Source organism: Apteryx mantelli, chromosome 21, assembly GCF_036417845.1.
Source record: "Apteryx mantelli isolate bAptMan1 chromosome 21, bAptMan1.hap1, whole genome shotgun sequence".
NCBI classification, from domain to species: domain Eukaryota; kingdom Metazoa; phylum Chordata; class Aves; order Apterygiformes; family Apterygidae; genus Apteryx; species Apteryx mantelli.
The window spans coordinates 11206683-11221043 of NC_089998.1; the positions used below are offsets into that span (position 1 = coordinate 11206683).

General features: G+C 47.7%; 1 protein-coding gene across 8 annotated transcripts in view; it reads right to left on the bottom strand.

Annotated features, from left to right (window-relative positions):
• Positions 1-310: 310 nt before the first annotated feature.
• The window catches only part of EHMT1 (euchromatic histone lysine methyltransferase 1), a 133558-nt gene continuing 119507 nt past the window's right edge, over positions 311-14361 (bottom strand). For all 8 annotated transcript variants that reach the window (XM_067308865.1, XM_067308867.1, XM_067308862.1 and 5 more), the window contains 4 exons: positions 13102-13188; positions 8626-8704; positions 4278-4453; positions 311-2267 (listed from right to left, as the gene is read on the bottom strand). In XM_067308865.1, coding sequence (XP_067164966.1) covers positions 2084-2267; positions 4278-4453; positions 8626-8704; positions 13102-13188 — 526 coding nt within the window. In that variant the 3' untranslated portion in view covers positions 311-2083. The remainder of the gene's footprint in view (positions 2268-4277; positions 4454-8625; positions 8705-13101; positions 13189-14361) is intronic.

A 14361-nucleotide genomic window follows, 5' to 3' on the forward strand; every position in this document is an offset into this window, starting at 1 on the left:
CCTTTTTTTTAATTCCGGAAGGGAAATTGCCTCCGTGCAGGAGCCGGGGAGTTTCCGGGACTCCGGGCGGCCGCGAGGGTCCCGCGCTGGCGCTGCCCGTCGCACGTCCCAACCAAAGCCCGGGCTCCCAACCAGCCTGGAATTACTTTACAATTTAAAGATCACACGAGATTTAAAAACTAAACCAACCCAAGATGATAGAGGTGGGCTCCTTTGCAGCCCCTTGGAAACATTCCAGATTTTTATATATATTTTTTTAATTTTCCTTTCCCTCCTAAAGATAAACTCATCCCCGGAGCCGGAGTTTCGGTGGCAAATTCCTCCTCCCAAACCGTGCGGGACGCGGGATCGCCACGAGCGAGCTGGCAACGCTGCAGACAAACAAGGGCCAAACTCGTTTTAAAGCACTTTTTTTTTTTTTTATTGATTTCATTGAAAACAGAACAAGAAAATGATCAGAGCCAAAAGACTGCTCCTTTAAAACTGTCAAAACCATTAACAGAAAAAAAAAAATAATAATAAACATGACGGCATTATGAATGTTCTAGAAGAGATGAACGAAAAAAAACCCAAAAAACTGTTACTGCACTAATTACAGTATTTAAAGATATATGCAAAAAAAAAAAAAATTAAGATAATGACCTGCCCAGCCATCACACAAAAGGTGATGGCAAATTTATTCACACTACAATACTAACAATTTAAAAAAAGTTTTGTGTTTTTTTTCCTGCATTTTATACTAAAATCACTTTGTTCTTTTTATACAATTGATAGTTTATATTCACGTGGTGAGCAAAAAATCACACCAGAATCAGCACCGTTTTTGTTTTGTGGTTTCCTTTTGTTGTTGTTTTGTTTTTTTTTATTTTTTGTTGTTTCTTTTTTTTTTTTTAATGCTAGTCCCCAATGTTTCAGTAATGGTAAAAAATAAATCAGTTTATTTAAACCTCATAGCGTGTGGCTTAAAAGTTAATCGAAGGTGCCCAGCGTTGAGAAAAGTGATGGGAACAGATGAGCTGGTGGCATCCGGGATCTTCTCGCTGTGACGTGTCCTGGCTGCTGTTCGCCCCAGCCGGCAGACGTGAGTCGAGGTTCTCTATAATATATATATCATTCGCTTTATTTTTTTTAAAAAAAAAGAAAACTGATTTTCTGAAGAAGTTAGTGTCTTGTACAATCCCCTTCCACCTTCCCTCTCTAAAACCGCTAATGTGATAGGAGAGGAAAATCCTTCCACTGCTGAAACGAACACTGAAACAGTAACATGGCCAAGAGGCGTAGACGAGAGCTGGTTTTTAACGGAGAAAGCCTGGTAGGGAACAGGGTCTCGGGGGAAGAGTCTCCGGTCCGCTCGGGAGAGAGGCTAGGACCAAAGGGATTTACGGACGGTGGGTTTCTTCTCACGAGAAGAGCAAAAGAGTAAGTCGCTGGATTTGGTAACAGAGAGGCATCTGTCGGAAACGCCCTCTAGCTCCTAGGGGCGGCAGAGGGACAGGCCGCTCCGCCGCAGCCTGCCAGACCTGGGAGGAATTCAATGGTTTAGGGAGGAGAAAAAAAAAACCAAACAAACCAACAAAAACAACCAGCAGAACCTGCCCCGAGGGCTGTGCCAAGAAAACCAAAACGCCAGCACCTCCCTCCCCCCTCCCCGCTTCCCCCCTGCTTTTAGAAAGAAAGTCCCATCAAGTATTCAAAGTTTATTACAAGTGAACTGGAGATGACTTGGCATGAGCGATCCATTCAATTAACAATATTCCGAGGAGGACGGGCAGCTCTCCCTTGGCTCTGACAACACTTAGCACATTAAGAGACGGAGGCCAGGACAGCTTGCATGGAAAAAACGCACCAGCCACCCCTCCGCACGCACTGTAAAAACCAGCAGCTTTCCAGGACCGGGGAGGGGAGAACAACATCACGGAGGCGGGATTTGCTTTTACTTATTCCTCAAGTAACAGTCGGTGGCACAGCCCTAAGTGTCACGAACCCTTGGCTTTCCTTGAGCGGGTTTTCTCTTTAAAATGGAAATTCAGACAGTATGTGAATCTATAGGGTTAAAACAAGTCAGTCTCTGGGGAGCGGAGCCTCAAAAGGGGCCGGCTGCCGTGGCAGAGCTGGTGTCAGGGAGCCCGTTTTCCTGGGTGTCCTGGGACGAGGTGCTCGCCTGCCGCTGGGCCAGCGCTGAGCTCGAGTGTTTGCACTTGGGTGAACCGCACTGACAGCTGAAGTATTTGCCTTTGATGTCCCAGAACCTGTCTCCGTAGTCAAAGCTGGAAGAGAGAGACAGAAACAGGGGGTCACTGGGGAGAAGGGGCCGGAGGGAAAGGGGGAAGCGCTCTGCGGGATGCCGGGGGCACCCTGGGAACACCACCGCCTGGCAGGCGGAGGGAGAGGGCCAAACAGTCCAGGAGCATCGGAGCTTCTGTCCCTCTACAAGAGGAACGGGTTCGAGAGATGAAAATTCAGGTGCACGCAGCCTTGGCACCTTGGTAAGGTTCCCCTTTTCTCCGTCAGGCTTTTCAGGTCCACCTTGGGCCAAATCCACACCGATTTTTGTTGTCTGTTTTGATCCCACCGCTGGACACCGAAGCCACCCAGCCCTGGCCTGTTCGCAGTGAGCAGAGCTGTGCAAGAGTTTCTCTAACCCTACCATGCCACAACACTTCCTAGCCGTAAATGCAGAAAGCCTGGGGCAAAAAAACAGAGGAGGAGGAAAGAACGGGAAATTCGACACGTGAGCCTTGGGGACACACAGGCCGTGGGGTTTGTATTGGTAGGAAACGCTGCAAAAGGACCTACAAGGTCTGTCCTCACTCCGAAGGGGAAGGTGCAGGCTCCCTACACTGACACTCTGCCCACATACGAACAGCATCCCGACACAAAGTTGCACCTCGGACTGGTCCACTGGGGAAAAGCAGTTCAAGACCTGGATCTTAAAACCTGCCCATCGATCTGAGAAACACACGGTGACAATCACAACACATGCACCTCCCCATACATGGAAAAAAAGACACCAGAGGGATCTGCCCTCTTAACAAAACTCTGTCATGCCAGAGGGAAGAGAGGATTTCTTCTCCATGCCCGTGTGCAGGAGAGGTTGCAAACCCCAACCTGCACCCTTCCCAGCACCTCTGGGTCCCTACCACAGCAGGGCCACCCTTCTCTGTGGCTTTGATTAGGAGTTACTTTGATAAGCAGCCTCCCAGTGACACCAACTAGAGAAGGACGGACCACAGTCAGGCCAGGCCCTCTAAAGGGAGCTGCACGTCTCATGTCAAGGCTGAACTGGATCCTGCCAGAGCACCAAGTGAGTCACATTTGCGCAGCACACAGGATGCTACTTTGTCTGTGCTTCATCCTAGATGTGCTGCCCACCGCACTGTCCATACCCCCTTCAACTGAACCAGCCCAGTGGGTGTGAAGATGGTCCTTTCAACCAGCCTCTCTTCTACATCTTCCTTCAAAGATCCAGCCATCCTTGCATAGTGATCTGCCAAGCGGTAAGAAGCATTCTCAGCACTCACAGAGGTGACAGAGCCTACGCGAAACAGTAGCTCTGCTGCTGGTGTTAGAGCTTTTAGGTTGATGGGATTTTGTAGTTTTTTGTGATCCCAACCTTAGGCTGTTTCGAAAAAGGTTGGGGGAAAAAGGAAGGTAAAACTAGTAAACGTCATAAAAAAACAGAAGGAACTGGAATAGTACAAAGTCAGCGACACAACTAGTCGTTGTGCTCTGGATCTAAAATACAGACCAGGACATCTTAAGGGTTTCTGCACTACCTCAGCGCAGCTCCTAGGACTCCACGGCACACTCACAGCAGTGGTCCCCGAAGCCCTGGCACCTCGGGTTACCATTTACACCATTTACAGGGCAGCACTTTGCTCATTCTGCCATGAAGGATGACAGCGGCAGCAAAGGAGGAGCCCACGGACTGCTGTGTTTTTGCCTCGTAAAAAGGACAAACCCCAGGATCTCACACTGGTAGAAAACTCTTCACTACTGGTTCGCACAGTGCTTTGAAGTCCCTCCTGCAGGAGGCAGCGGAGACACCCAGGAGAGGAATTCCCTTCGCGACTCCTGCAGACGCGCTTGCGTTACCAGCATCGCTACTTCCCAACTCTTTTAAAGCGCACATGTAACGTTGTGCTCCAGTTCCTAGCGTGAGCTGCTGCTCCTGAGGCAGCTCCCTCCCTTTGGGAAGAACTGTTTCGTCCATTCGGTTCTCCCCTAAGCCAGGCGGCCAGGCCCCGGTGGGAACGGCACACCAAGGCAGTACCTACCCGATTTCTTCTCCGGCTTCTATATGCCTTGTGCTGAAGAAGGCGATCCTGGGAAAGCGGAGGTCCTGATGCGACATGAAGACCCGCACCGGGATGAGGTTTGGCTCACAGAGGTGGTTTATAAAGCGGCTGATGTTGCCATAGAAACGAGCATCTATGCAGTACACCTCTCCATCCTACAGGGAGGAACGTTGAACATTTCATTATGTGAAGCCGTTTTTAATATTATTACTGCTATTTATTTAAAAAAACAACCAAGCTACAGGTCATTCCACTAATACTCTGGAGAGCTACAAGAAGAAGAAAGACCAGGGCAGGCTTAAAATCACTGAACACGTATACTTTTATATTAAACGGTACCCCGAAAATACAATTTCTTTCCACACAGCACTATGCCCCCACAAGCCCCAAGCCCTTTGAAAATGCTCCGGACATTAGCTGGCACATCAGCTCTCCACAAACATGCTCTGCTAAAGCACCGCTTTGGTACAGTGGGATTTATGTTCTGTGCAGTCAAACACCGTATGGGTAAAAGCCACTGGATAGGGGGACCAGCATCTGTTCTGTCCTCCTAATTGAACATGACAGCTAGGAAACACAAAGCCAGAGCCTGGAGAAAACATGGTTTTCTGCAGATAAAAGTGAAAGTGAGAACACAGAAATTCCCTTTCCCAAGTGCCCAGAGAGCAGTAATATTTTGTTTTCCTTGAAAATAAAAGAAACTCCCTCAGGGCTTTTTTATTCCAGCAGAGAATGACTGTGCAAAGCAGAGACTTTAATTACAGAAGCTAATTTCAGTTGCAGAGAGGCCAAAAGCAAAAGGATCCATTAGCAGTGCTCAAATTCCCTTTTGGGCAAGCACCTCGCAATCTTTAATGGATGAGCTGTGCCAGATTATACCGTCCGACTGCTACAGGAGCCCAGGGAAAGATCTCCCAGTGGCTGGGGGAGGTGTCATCCACATGGGCCCACACCACGCCAGAGTGTTACAGGCTCTAATTTTAATGGCAAGTAATCCTAATCACCCCCTCACTTTTATCCATGGAGATGCCACCTTCTTGGGTGAAGACAGCATCACCCACTACCGTATCTCGTGACCACCTAGAAAGATCTGAGCTCCCCACCACACAAGCCGAGATGTGCTTCTCAGGAAAGGAGCCAGCATTCTGCTGCGTTAACCAACACAAGCAGCATCCTCACAGTGCAGTTGCTGAGGAGGACAACTCCCAAAGCAAACTGCTTCCCATCTTGCTACAAGGATTTTGGGAAGTGACGAGTCACACAGTGGCAAGCAGAGAGGAAGAGCAGCAATCGCAAACCTGCTCCGGGGTGAGATGAGACTCATTCTCAAGAGAACAGAAAGCCAAAGGGCTCTGACAGGCCTATAAGGAAGATGGTTGTATTCACCTCTTACACCAAAAACTTCAGTGCTTAAAGAGGAAGGACATTATGATTTCAAATGGCCTTTAATGACCCAGATTGCCAGGTGAAATGCAAAGGGTTTCCATACGTGGCTTTTTACTGGCTCTCACAGATGAGTGACAGTTGGGTAAGGTATCCGAAGATCCTCGGGTCAGTGATCCTGCAGTACTGCCATTTAATCGAGTTTATCGGCATCACAGAGAGCTGGGTAAGCAGTTGTGTCAAAAGGCAATCGAGAACATGGTGAATGGGAAGGCACCGGGGTTTCTTAGAAGGGAGGGAAGCCAAGAGAAAGCCGTCCTTGCCTCGCAGGCAGCAGGAGATTGCACAAAGACATCAGGGTGCAGCTCTGAGCAGAGCTTCTCTTTGACCGGATATAGCAGGACCCAGTGCATGAGCAAGGACTGCAGAAGGTGGGCCTGCACCTGGGAAAGGCTGGCTTAACTCAAACCTAACTTAGCAGCAGAGTGAATGACCATCGCAATACAAGAGGTCTAAGCCCAGGCTTCGTTGCAGTCCATCAATGTTTTAGGCAAGTTCCTTAACCGACACGTGTCTGTATGCACAGGAACCGTTAACCTGGAAGAGCTGAACCAACACTGTGTAAAGTGTCCAGTAATCACAAAGCCTGTATTTAAAATGTTAGCTGGGTATAATTTTGCATGGTTTCCTGCATATGTTCACCCAACTTCCTCCATTTACATAAAGGAGAGATCCCAGCTCTACCCTGGGGCAATACCAGGGCAAAACGCATTATTAGTGTTTGCAAAATACTTCTAGACCTTGCCATGAAAAAGTTTGGCTAAAAAGCATTAGAGCAGGCAACTTGAACAGAAAGTAACCACTGCAGCTAAAACTCAGTCTCAGCTTTCCCAAAGACAACATGTTTTCCAGTTCTCTAGTACAGTGATGAGAGAACTATCCTTTCAATCAGAGGAAGCCCAGACAGTATCTGCTGTGTTATGTTCTCCTCCCTGAAAGCCCTGAAGTGGCAGTAAGTTTTGGCTGTTCAACGTTTGCCTGATGATTCACAAAGCACGCGGCCTTGAGTTCTCAAGGGAAGAGGGACATCAGAAATAACGTCCCCATCACTCTCAGAGCACAAACTCCATCCAGGCCATTCTTCAGAGACACGCAGAGGCCTTGCAAGGCTGCCCCCTCTCAGGGTTGGGTTTCACATCCTTTTTATGTTCCCATCACTCAGGAGGCAAGAGGACCTGGTTCGCTCTCCCCTGCCTTCACAGCACTGCCTGCTGCCCTCTTCAGCCTGCCCTGTGCTGATGGGTCTATTTTGATGAATACTGACTGACTGGGTGCCTGTTATTCCACAGATGCTCCACTTTGAGCATCTGAAAAGGTATTTTTTGAGCAGGTATCTGAAAATACCCTGAAAAAGACTACATTCTTGCTACCGTACTTAGGTCTCTCTCCTTGTTTCACTACAGGCTCCATAAATATACAATCCAGAGGTTCTCCCTCAAAGCTGCTACCCACAGACTAACCTGAGAGGCAAGGCAAGGCCCAGGCAGACTACCAACTGCACAACTCAGGTTGAAGTCCCTGCTGCTTTTCAAACTTTCCAGGTCAGCTCTTCCCATTTCACCTCTGGGGGACAGGAACACAGAAAAGCTAGTAGAGCTTCCCTATCTCAACAGGGCACGGATCCATTAAAAAGTATGCCAATCTGTGGTAGTAGGGGACACCTTAAGAGGTCTTCATCTTTTATCCCTTACAGAAGATTGCTGAAGATGGGAAAACCAATATCTACTCTTCAGAAGTCAACAAGGATGTGCGTCAATACAGCAAAACCCAATGGATTAAGATGTAAAATACTCCCCAAATTTTTGCTTCTAGTTCAGGCCCTGCTGGCCCATGCTGACTGCTGGTTCATCCCAGGGATCACTATATAAACAACCCTTCCTTAAGCACAAGTTACCACTTAGCTTTGGACTCAGACTCTTCCTCATGCTTATATTCATACTTCAGAGATGGCAAATGTCTGAGCAGCTCTCAGTCTGCACGACTCTTCCAGACCTTGTTTAGAGAATTGAGACCACTTTGAAATGCCATGGAAATGACTGCACGTCTGCTCTCTGAAGGAGAAGGATGTACCTAGGAGCTGGTCCAGCCATGATTCTGGGTGTTAATTACAATTCAATCCCTCTGTTTTCAGACTGATTACAAGACTCTTCATCATATGTTTTTTCAGTGGTTGAACATGCATGTCCCTTTTTTTAAAAACAAAGTTTCTTTGTCACTAAGCTGACAACAAAAGTAAAACAAAAACTGTCTAAAATTCCTCTTGGAAGCCACCCCACTCCACTGAGTCCCCTGCTCACTTTTCTTTCCCAAGGAAAGTCTAAAGTAATCATCTTACTTAAAAGCTTTAGATTGCACTTTTCAAAGCAGGATTTCTGCTATGAGAAAGCTCTCTGCAGAGCAGTGCTGGATAAGCAGCAGCAGAACACGCTTCAAGTCCCTGCCAGGGTATCTGATGGATCCCTTTATAAGTGAACTTTTTTTTCAGTCTTTGAGCTCATTCATCAACTTCGTGTTATGAAGAAATTACAAAGCTGCCAATCAAGTCAGCTGCAAGCCTGCATTCTCCTGTACACACACCTGAATATCAAAAGCCAAACTCAGGATGTCCAAATGGTTTTGAGAGAGGAGGACCTTGCAATGGAAACTGTTGCGGGCAGGCTGTAACACAGTGGCCTACCACTGCCAGACTTTCTGTTATTTTAACAACCCCAAAGCCTCACCTCAACCTTTTTACATCTTGAATAAAAAGCAGCTAGGAAACGGTCCTCCTCTTTGCAAGCTTTCAGATTGTGCTGTACATCAAAATGGAGGCAAATATTCTCTCTGCTCTTTCGGAGCAGCAGGACCACGTTTTTTTCTTACCAGGCACCTTCAGATACTGTACCTTGTTGTCAAGGTCGAAGAGGTAGGAGTCCTCTTCACGGACATCTGCCTCGGAATCAGATATCAGCTCGCCAACATACCTGCAGATAAACACGAAATGCAGAAATAAGATGCTTGTGCGACCACAGACTTGGCTTTAAACACCTCTTTCTTACAGGCAAAGTTAAGAGGGAAAGAAAGGGACACAGTCCAGTTATAAATCATAACCTGTAACTTCAGCAGAGCAGGCCATTTCCGATCCACCTAGGCAAACCGAGCTTTGCCAGCTTACAGCAGTTAAAATCTGGCTCCAAACTCAAAGTCTTTTCAGGACAACACTTTTAATATTAAAAATTGGTTTTACTTCCAAAAAAATTTTACTTTTCCCAAGGACTCTGTTTCCTTTTGCAATTCTCTTAGCTGGCCACAAACAACAGAATAAACCAGTTCTCCTTATGTTCACCGTCAGACTCATGCCCTGGCTCTCCTCAACAATACTGCAATGTTTGTGCTGTTTACGTCCCAAAGCAAACGGTTTGTTTCTGTTCTTCCAGGACATTTTGACTGGTTACATATGCTACTTACCTGAAAAAGTCTTTTTTTTTAATGCAATTTAAATGTGAGCTTTAACCTGACTTGAGAGCATCCCTTGAAAGATCTAGGCTTCTTTGTCACCCCTTTCAAACCAGTCTAAATCAGAGCTGTGACCTGAGTAACAACCACAGTGTTGTAAAAACAGGTGCAATGATGATCATAATCAGGCCCTCCAAACACCATGAAGCACGTGCTTCTTGGCCTGGCCTGCTGAGAAGGACCAAATACATGCACCGTCTTTCATGCTCCAGCCAGATGTCATCTGTAGGAGCCCTGGTTACAGAGGAGTCCCTCTTGCACTGGTGTTCCCACATTTGTCTGTCTCCATCTTAACAGCTTGACTGCTTTAGACTGTCTTCTACTCAACACTTCCTGCCCTGCTCAGCTTGCAACCAAAATGTGAGGCACAAGAGGACAGGACAGAGTCAGAGGGAGGAATACAAGAAAGAGGCAACAGCACAGTAGATTCTGGCACATAACTGAAGTCTTCCTGGGCTTTAACGCACACTAATTAATAATAAGCACAGGATTCACAATACAAATAAATATTCTTTGTAGCATCAGCAGAGCCTTCCATGACAGTAGCCATTATAACAGCATTCTCTTTTGGCTTTCAAAGCATTTTAGAAGTGTTAACCAACCATATCCATTTCCCCTTGTGCCTCAAGACAGCATTATCTCCAGGGCTTAGGAAGAGGAGAACCATGAAACATTAACCCGGAGAGGCATAACACGCTCTGTGAGAAGGGATCAGTTGGCTGCAGCTCCCAAATCCGAGCAATCTTCCAGAGTTGTTACGTCAGACCAGGAGGCTGCTACTTCAGTGTGTAAACCTCCTGTTTGCCCCCACTGCATCTTGTTATTTATTAAGCACTCCCGTAAGGCTGCAGCATTACTGGAATTCACACACTCATTGGTGACCTGAAGCAATAGGAAGATTACGGCCAGAGAAGGAAATAGCTGTAGCATGACACAGTAGCCAACGGCAGCTAAGAAACAGCTGAATAATGCTGCATGGAGAGGCATTTTGCTTAGGGAGAGTCACTCCAGGTTACAATTCACTGATACAAAAACCCACAATCTAATTAGAAGTTGCTGTTTAGATGTTCCTTTAAAGACCATTCCTGCAACTCATCTTCCTTCCCAGCAGTGCTTACAAATACAAACAGTTCCCTTATTTCCAAGGTCCAAAATTATGGAAGGAATTGCAAGAGTTGCATGTTCCTACTGCAGAACAGAGCAGGAGCATCAGCCCCTTCATTTAAGAACTCCTGAAGTCAAGACAGCGTTCTTCTCTGCAGAGATGTTCAGCGCAAGTGCTGATGGCAAGTAACTACATCTCTCAGAGCTTTACGCTGTCTCTCATCACTGCAAGCTCTGAGCACACTCCATGCAAAAATCAAGAGCAACAAGAAGTCCCTAGCGCAGGCTCCAGCATTTCTCTTCATTTGGTGTGGGAGAAGGTAAGCCTGGCGCTTCTCTGATGGAAGGTGTGGCTAAAATACCTGCCTCGATTCGCATGGTCTCTCATTAGCACATCCCTGTTTTGTACCGAAACAATACATTCGGGAACCAGGGAATTCTGAGAGGGTGCACAAGCAACGCACAAACCACCAATATGGGATAAGGAGCGGAGCAGGACCTCACGGACCTCTGCTTTCTGCATCCCACTAATTCAAAGGCTCTCCAATAACGGTACTTAACCAGCTGTACCACTTCTGAAAGCACCAGATGAGAGAAAACAAGTCCTGTGTAATGACAGACTGGGGTCAGGGAGAAAAGCTGCCCTGAGCATACCGGTTTCCTGAGCGTACGCGAGCAGGAGAGCACGGAAGGGGCAGAGAGGCCAACCCTGCTGCATCCCCCAGGCTGAACCGCTGCCGCGGGGACCGTACCCAAGGCAGCAGAAGCTCTTTCGCGGAGGGGTGTATGGCAGCTGGGCTCACACTGCGGCCGGGGAGCCCTTGAGACAAGTGGTGAAGGGCTGGCTGGTCGCAGCGTGCTGGCTTCGCCTTGCTCCCTGCTGCCAAACGGCTCCTGAGCACCTCTAAATGCTTCCTACAGAAGCGCCCACTGGGCCCTGCCAGAGGGACAGGCTGCAGTCAGGAACGGGAAGGGAAACGATTTTTGAGCAATCACGAAGAAAAGCTGAAAGGCGTTTGAAGTAGAGGGCAGGCTGCAAATATGTGAGCAGTAGGTGTGTAAGGAAGGCATTTACCCACACGCCAGGTCTGTCTGCACAAGCGCTAAGGATCAGAGGAGTTTTGCAAAACACAACCCTTGCGACTATTCCAGGTTTACTCCCCACGTGGGTATACGCATAGAATTATGGAATAAAAAGTCATTCTTATGCCAAAACAGTTAGCATCCTTCCAAAAGCAGAGTAATACTTCCAGTAGAAAACAACCAGCCATTCAGGGCGCTGCTCCAGACAGTTAATGCAAAATGCTGCACCCCAAGAGCTGAGCCTGTGAACTACCATGTGCAAACAGCCCCCAAGCGCTGCAGACACTGGCGTTTCTTTAACAGAGATGAGGAAAGGAAGAAAGAAGCCTATAGGCTGCATATAAAAAAAAAACATAGTTAGGAAATCAGTGCAGTTAGCTTGAAGAGGAGGAAAGGTTTGGAGCCGGTGAGTTGTGCAAGCGATGTGTATGTGCGTGAGAGCAACGGGGACAGGGAAAAAGGATGTGCCCAGGCAAGACCCAGACTGGCTCAGTTTGTTAGTACCCAGCTCATTTAGGTAACGAAGAAGACAGCAGCTCCTGGCAAGCGCGAAGGGAAGAGTTAAGTGCACTGGTGGTATCTGAACCCCATCAGCTCTGACGCCATGTACAACGCACCCATTTGTGTTAATTACACCGTCGCGCAGAACGGGCTTCCTCGGGCTGCCTGCGTAAAAGTGTTTATTCCTCTTTTCTGTTAACATTCCAGTGGGATTGGGTAAAGTCTGCGCCTTGTTTCTTTAGGAGCAGAGTTGGCTGTACCAGGACACACAGGCCTTTTGGGACATAACAGGGAGCTCCACCTGAAGACAGGTTTTGGATGCTCCCCACGAACGGCTTGGCTTTAAGCTTTGCCTCTGAAAAAAAACATTTAATGGTCTTGCAGCTCCTAACATGAGTTCTCATGGAAGAAATACTTGGTTGATCTACTCTGGAGGTTTTTTTCCCCTCTATCCCCACCCTTGACAAACATCTGCATGTGGAGTGCAAGCGTCTGGCCTTATTCAAGATCTTAACTGACTGTAATATCCAAATGAAGACAACACTTTCCAAAATATTTAATAAATTACAGATATCACTTTAAGGCCTAAGAAACCGTGGGGGTTCAACAGCAGTTTTTTCCACTTGACATAAATCTTAACATTTTTTTCTTAAGTACTTTATTGAATCAGGGCCTAGGCATGCGCTGAAAGCCAAGTGCTTTAGTGGTTTGCTGAATCAAACTAAAACCAGAGCTGTGACACTGGAAAACCTCTTGATAAGTCAGTATTGTAAAGAAAAAAGGTCCAGTAAAAAAACACAGTTCCAAATTCCTTTGACTTCTTAAGTGGCCCATAACCATGGCGAACACACGGCTTGAACACGACATTTTCAGCACAAACAATGCATTTTTTTCCCCATTCCTTGTCTTTCGCAGGGGTAACACAGAGCCCACAAACGCAAGCCGGCTGCAGATCCCAGCAAGACGGAGAGGGGTGGAGAAAGCTTAACGACACGAGGAAAAGGAAAAAACAGAGCAGGAAATGGAATCAGGAAACTCTTACTGAGGGTAGACAGCTCTGCTTGATGCCAATTTGATTTGCATGAAAACCTCTCCTTAAAAAGGAGCGAAGCACAGACCGCCCAAGCCCCTGGGAAATGATGTCTCTGCGCGAGCTAATGAAAGCCGAATAACTTACTCGCACACAAAGGTTCCCAGTGGAATGTCTTGCATTGTTCGCACACCCCAGCCCATCTTTTGTGTCCGATAAAGCTGTAATCGAGTCCTGGAAAACAGGAAGGGAAGTCCCATTAACGGCAGCAGGTGCAGCACTCCGCAGAAAAGACAACAGACTTCTGGAGAGGGAAGGGCGAGAAAATAGCAACCTTCAAGCAGCAAAAGCTCAGTTCTAAAGATGATTTCAGTACGCAGCCCCTATCTCACTATCTCCCGCTGGCGCCACTACGTGCCTGTACGCTCCATTCCCACCGCTGCCCTCGGCGAGCAGACACACGCTCGAGGGGAACTGGCTGGGGCAAGGGACGGGCGCTGCTAAGCCTTTATCCCAGCTGTATTTCATGCGTGTGTGCACTTAGCGCCTGGGCGAATTAAAGGCTGGGGAAGAGGCTACGGGAGTGGATGCCGTGTTGTCACACCTCTGATGATTTACTTGTGGGATACCAGAATCAGGCTCCTGATATTTCCTTCCCTTTCACACCCATCCCCAGCACTCAGTGGAAGGAAGGGAAGGTGGAAAGGAAACTACGGCACCGTAGCTCTAAAAGGAGGCGTGCTGCAGGGGGAAGGCAGGGAGCTTAAGGTGAATTAAGAACACCTTGAGCTAAGTGCTCTGATCCCTTTGCCCTCTGCAGAGGCCAGTGCATTTAGCAGCTCCATCATATCCAACTGCCTGGCTGAAAGACAAGGAAGAAATGCTGCAACTTGAAACTTCTTGGTGTAATAGCTGCTCTATGGAATTTTACTGATATAGTTTATAGGCAGAGAAACAATCCTGTAAGTCATTCTGCCTCCTGCTCAGCCAGAACCTGAGTTAAGTGCAGGATGAACAGTCTCCAGGGCTAGGGAATGCTCTCTCCCCCCTAGGGAACCAAAACCCACTTTCAGCAATGCAGTTATCGGAATAAAGAGACATCTGATGCTCACCTTAACTTCACCCTGTTGCTTTTCCCAGTATTTCTCTCCTCTTCCTCCCACCCATTCCTCCCCTCTTTGCACTGTCAGCTCACACACCACCCTACTCTCTGGGGCTGCGCCATTCTCCCATGCTTGCTCACAGCTCCTGCAGCCTTAACCAGGGCCACACATGGCTTCATGGGAATGATCCCTCTCGGGGAAACCGGTTATAACGTGGTATTTCGGGCTTGCGGAAGCTCCCCTCTATTCTGCCTCGTTCATCACCAGCATGTTCTCAGGCTCTGCTGCCGGGGACGAGGGACGC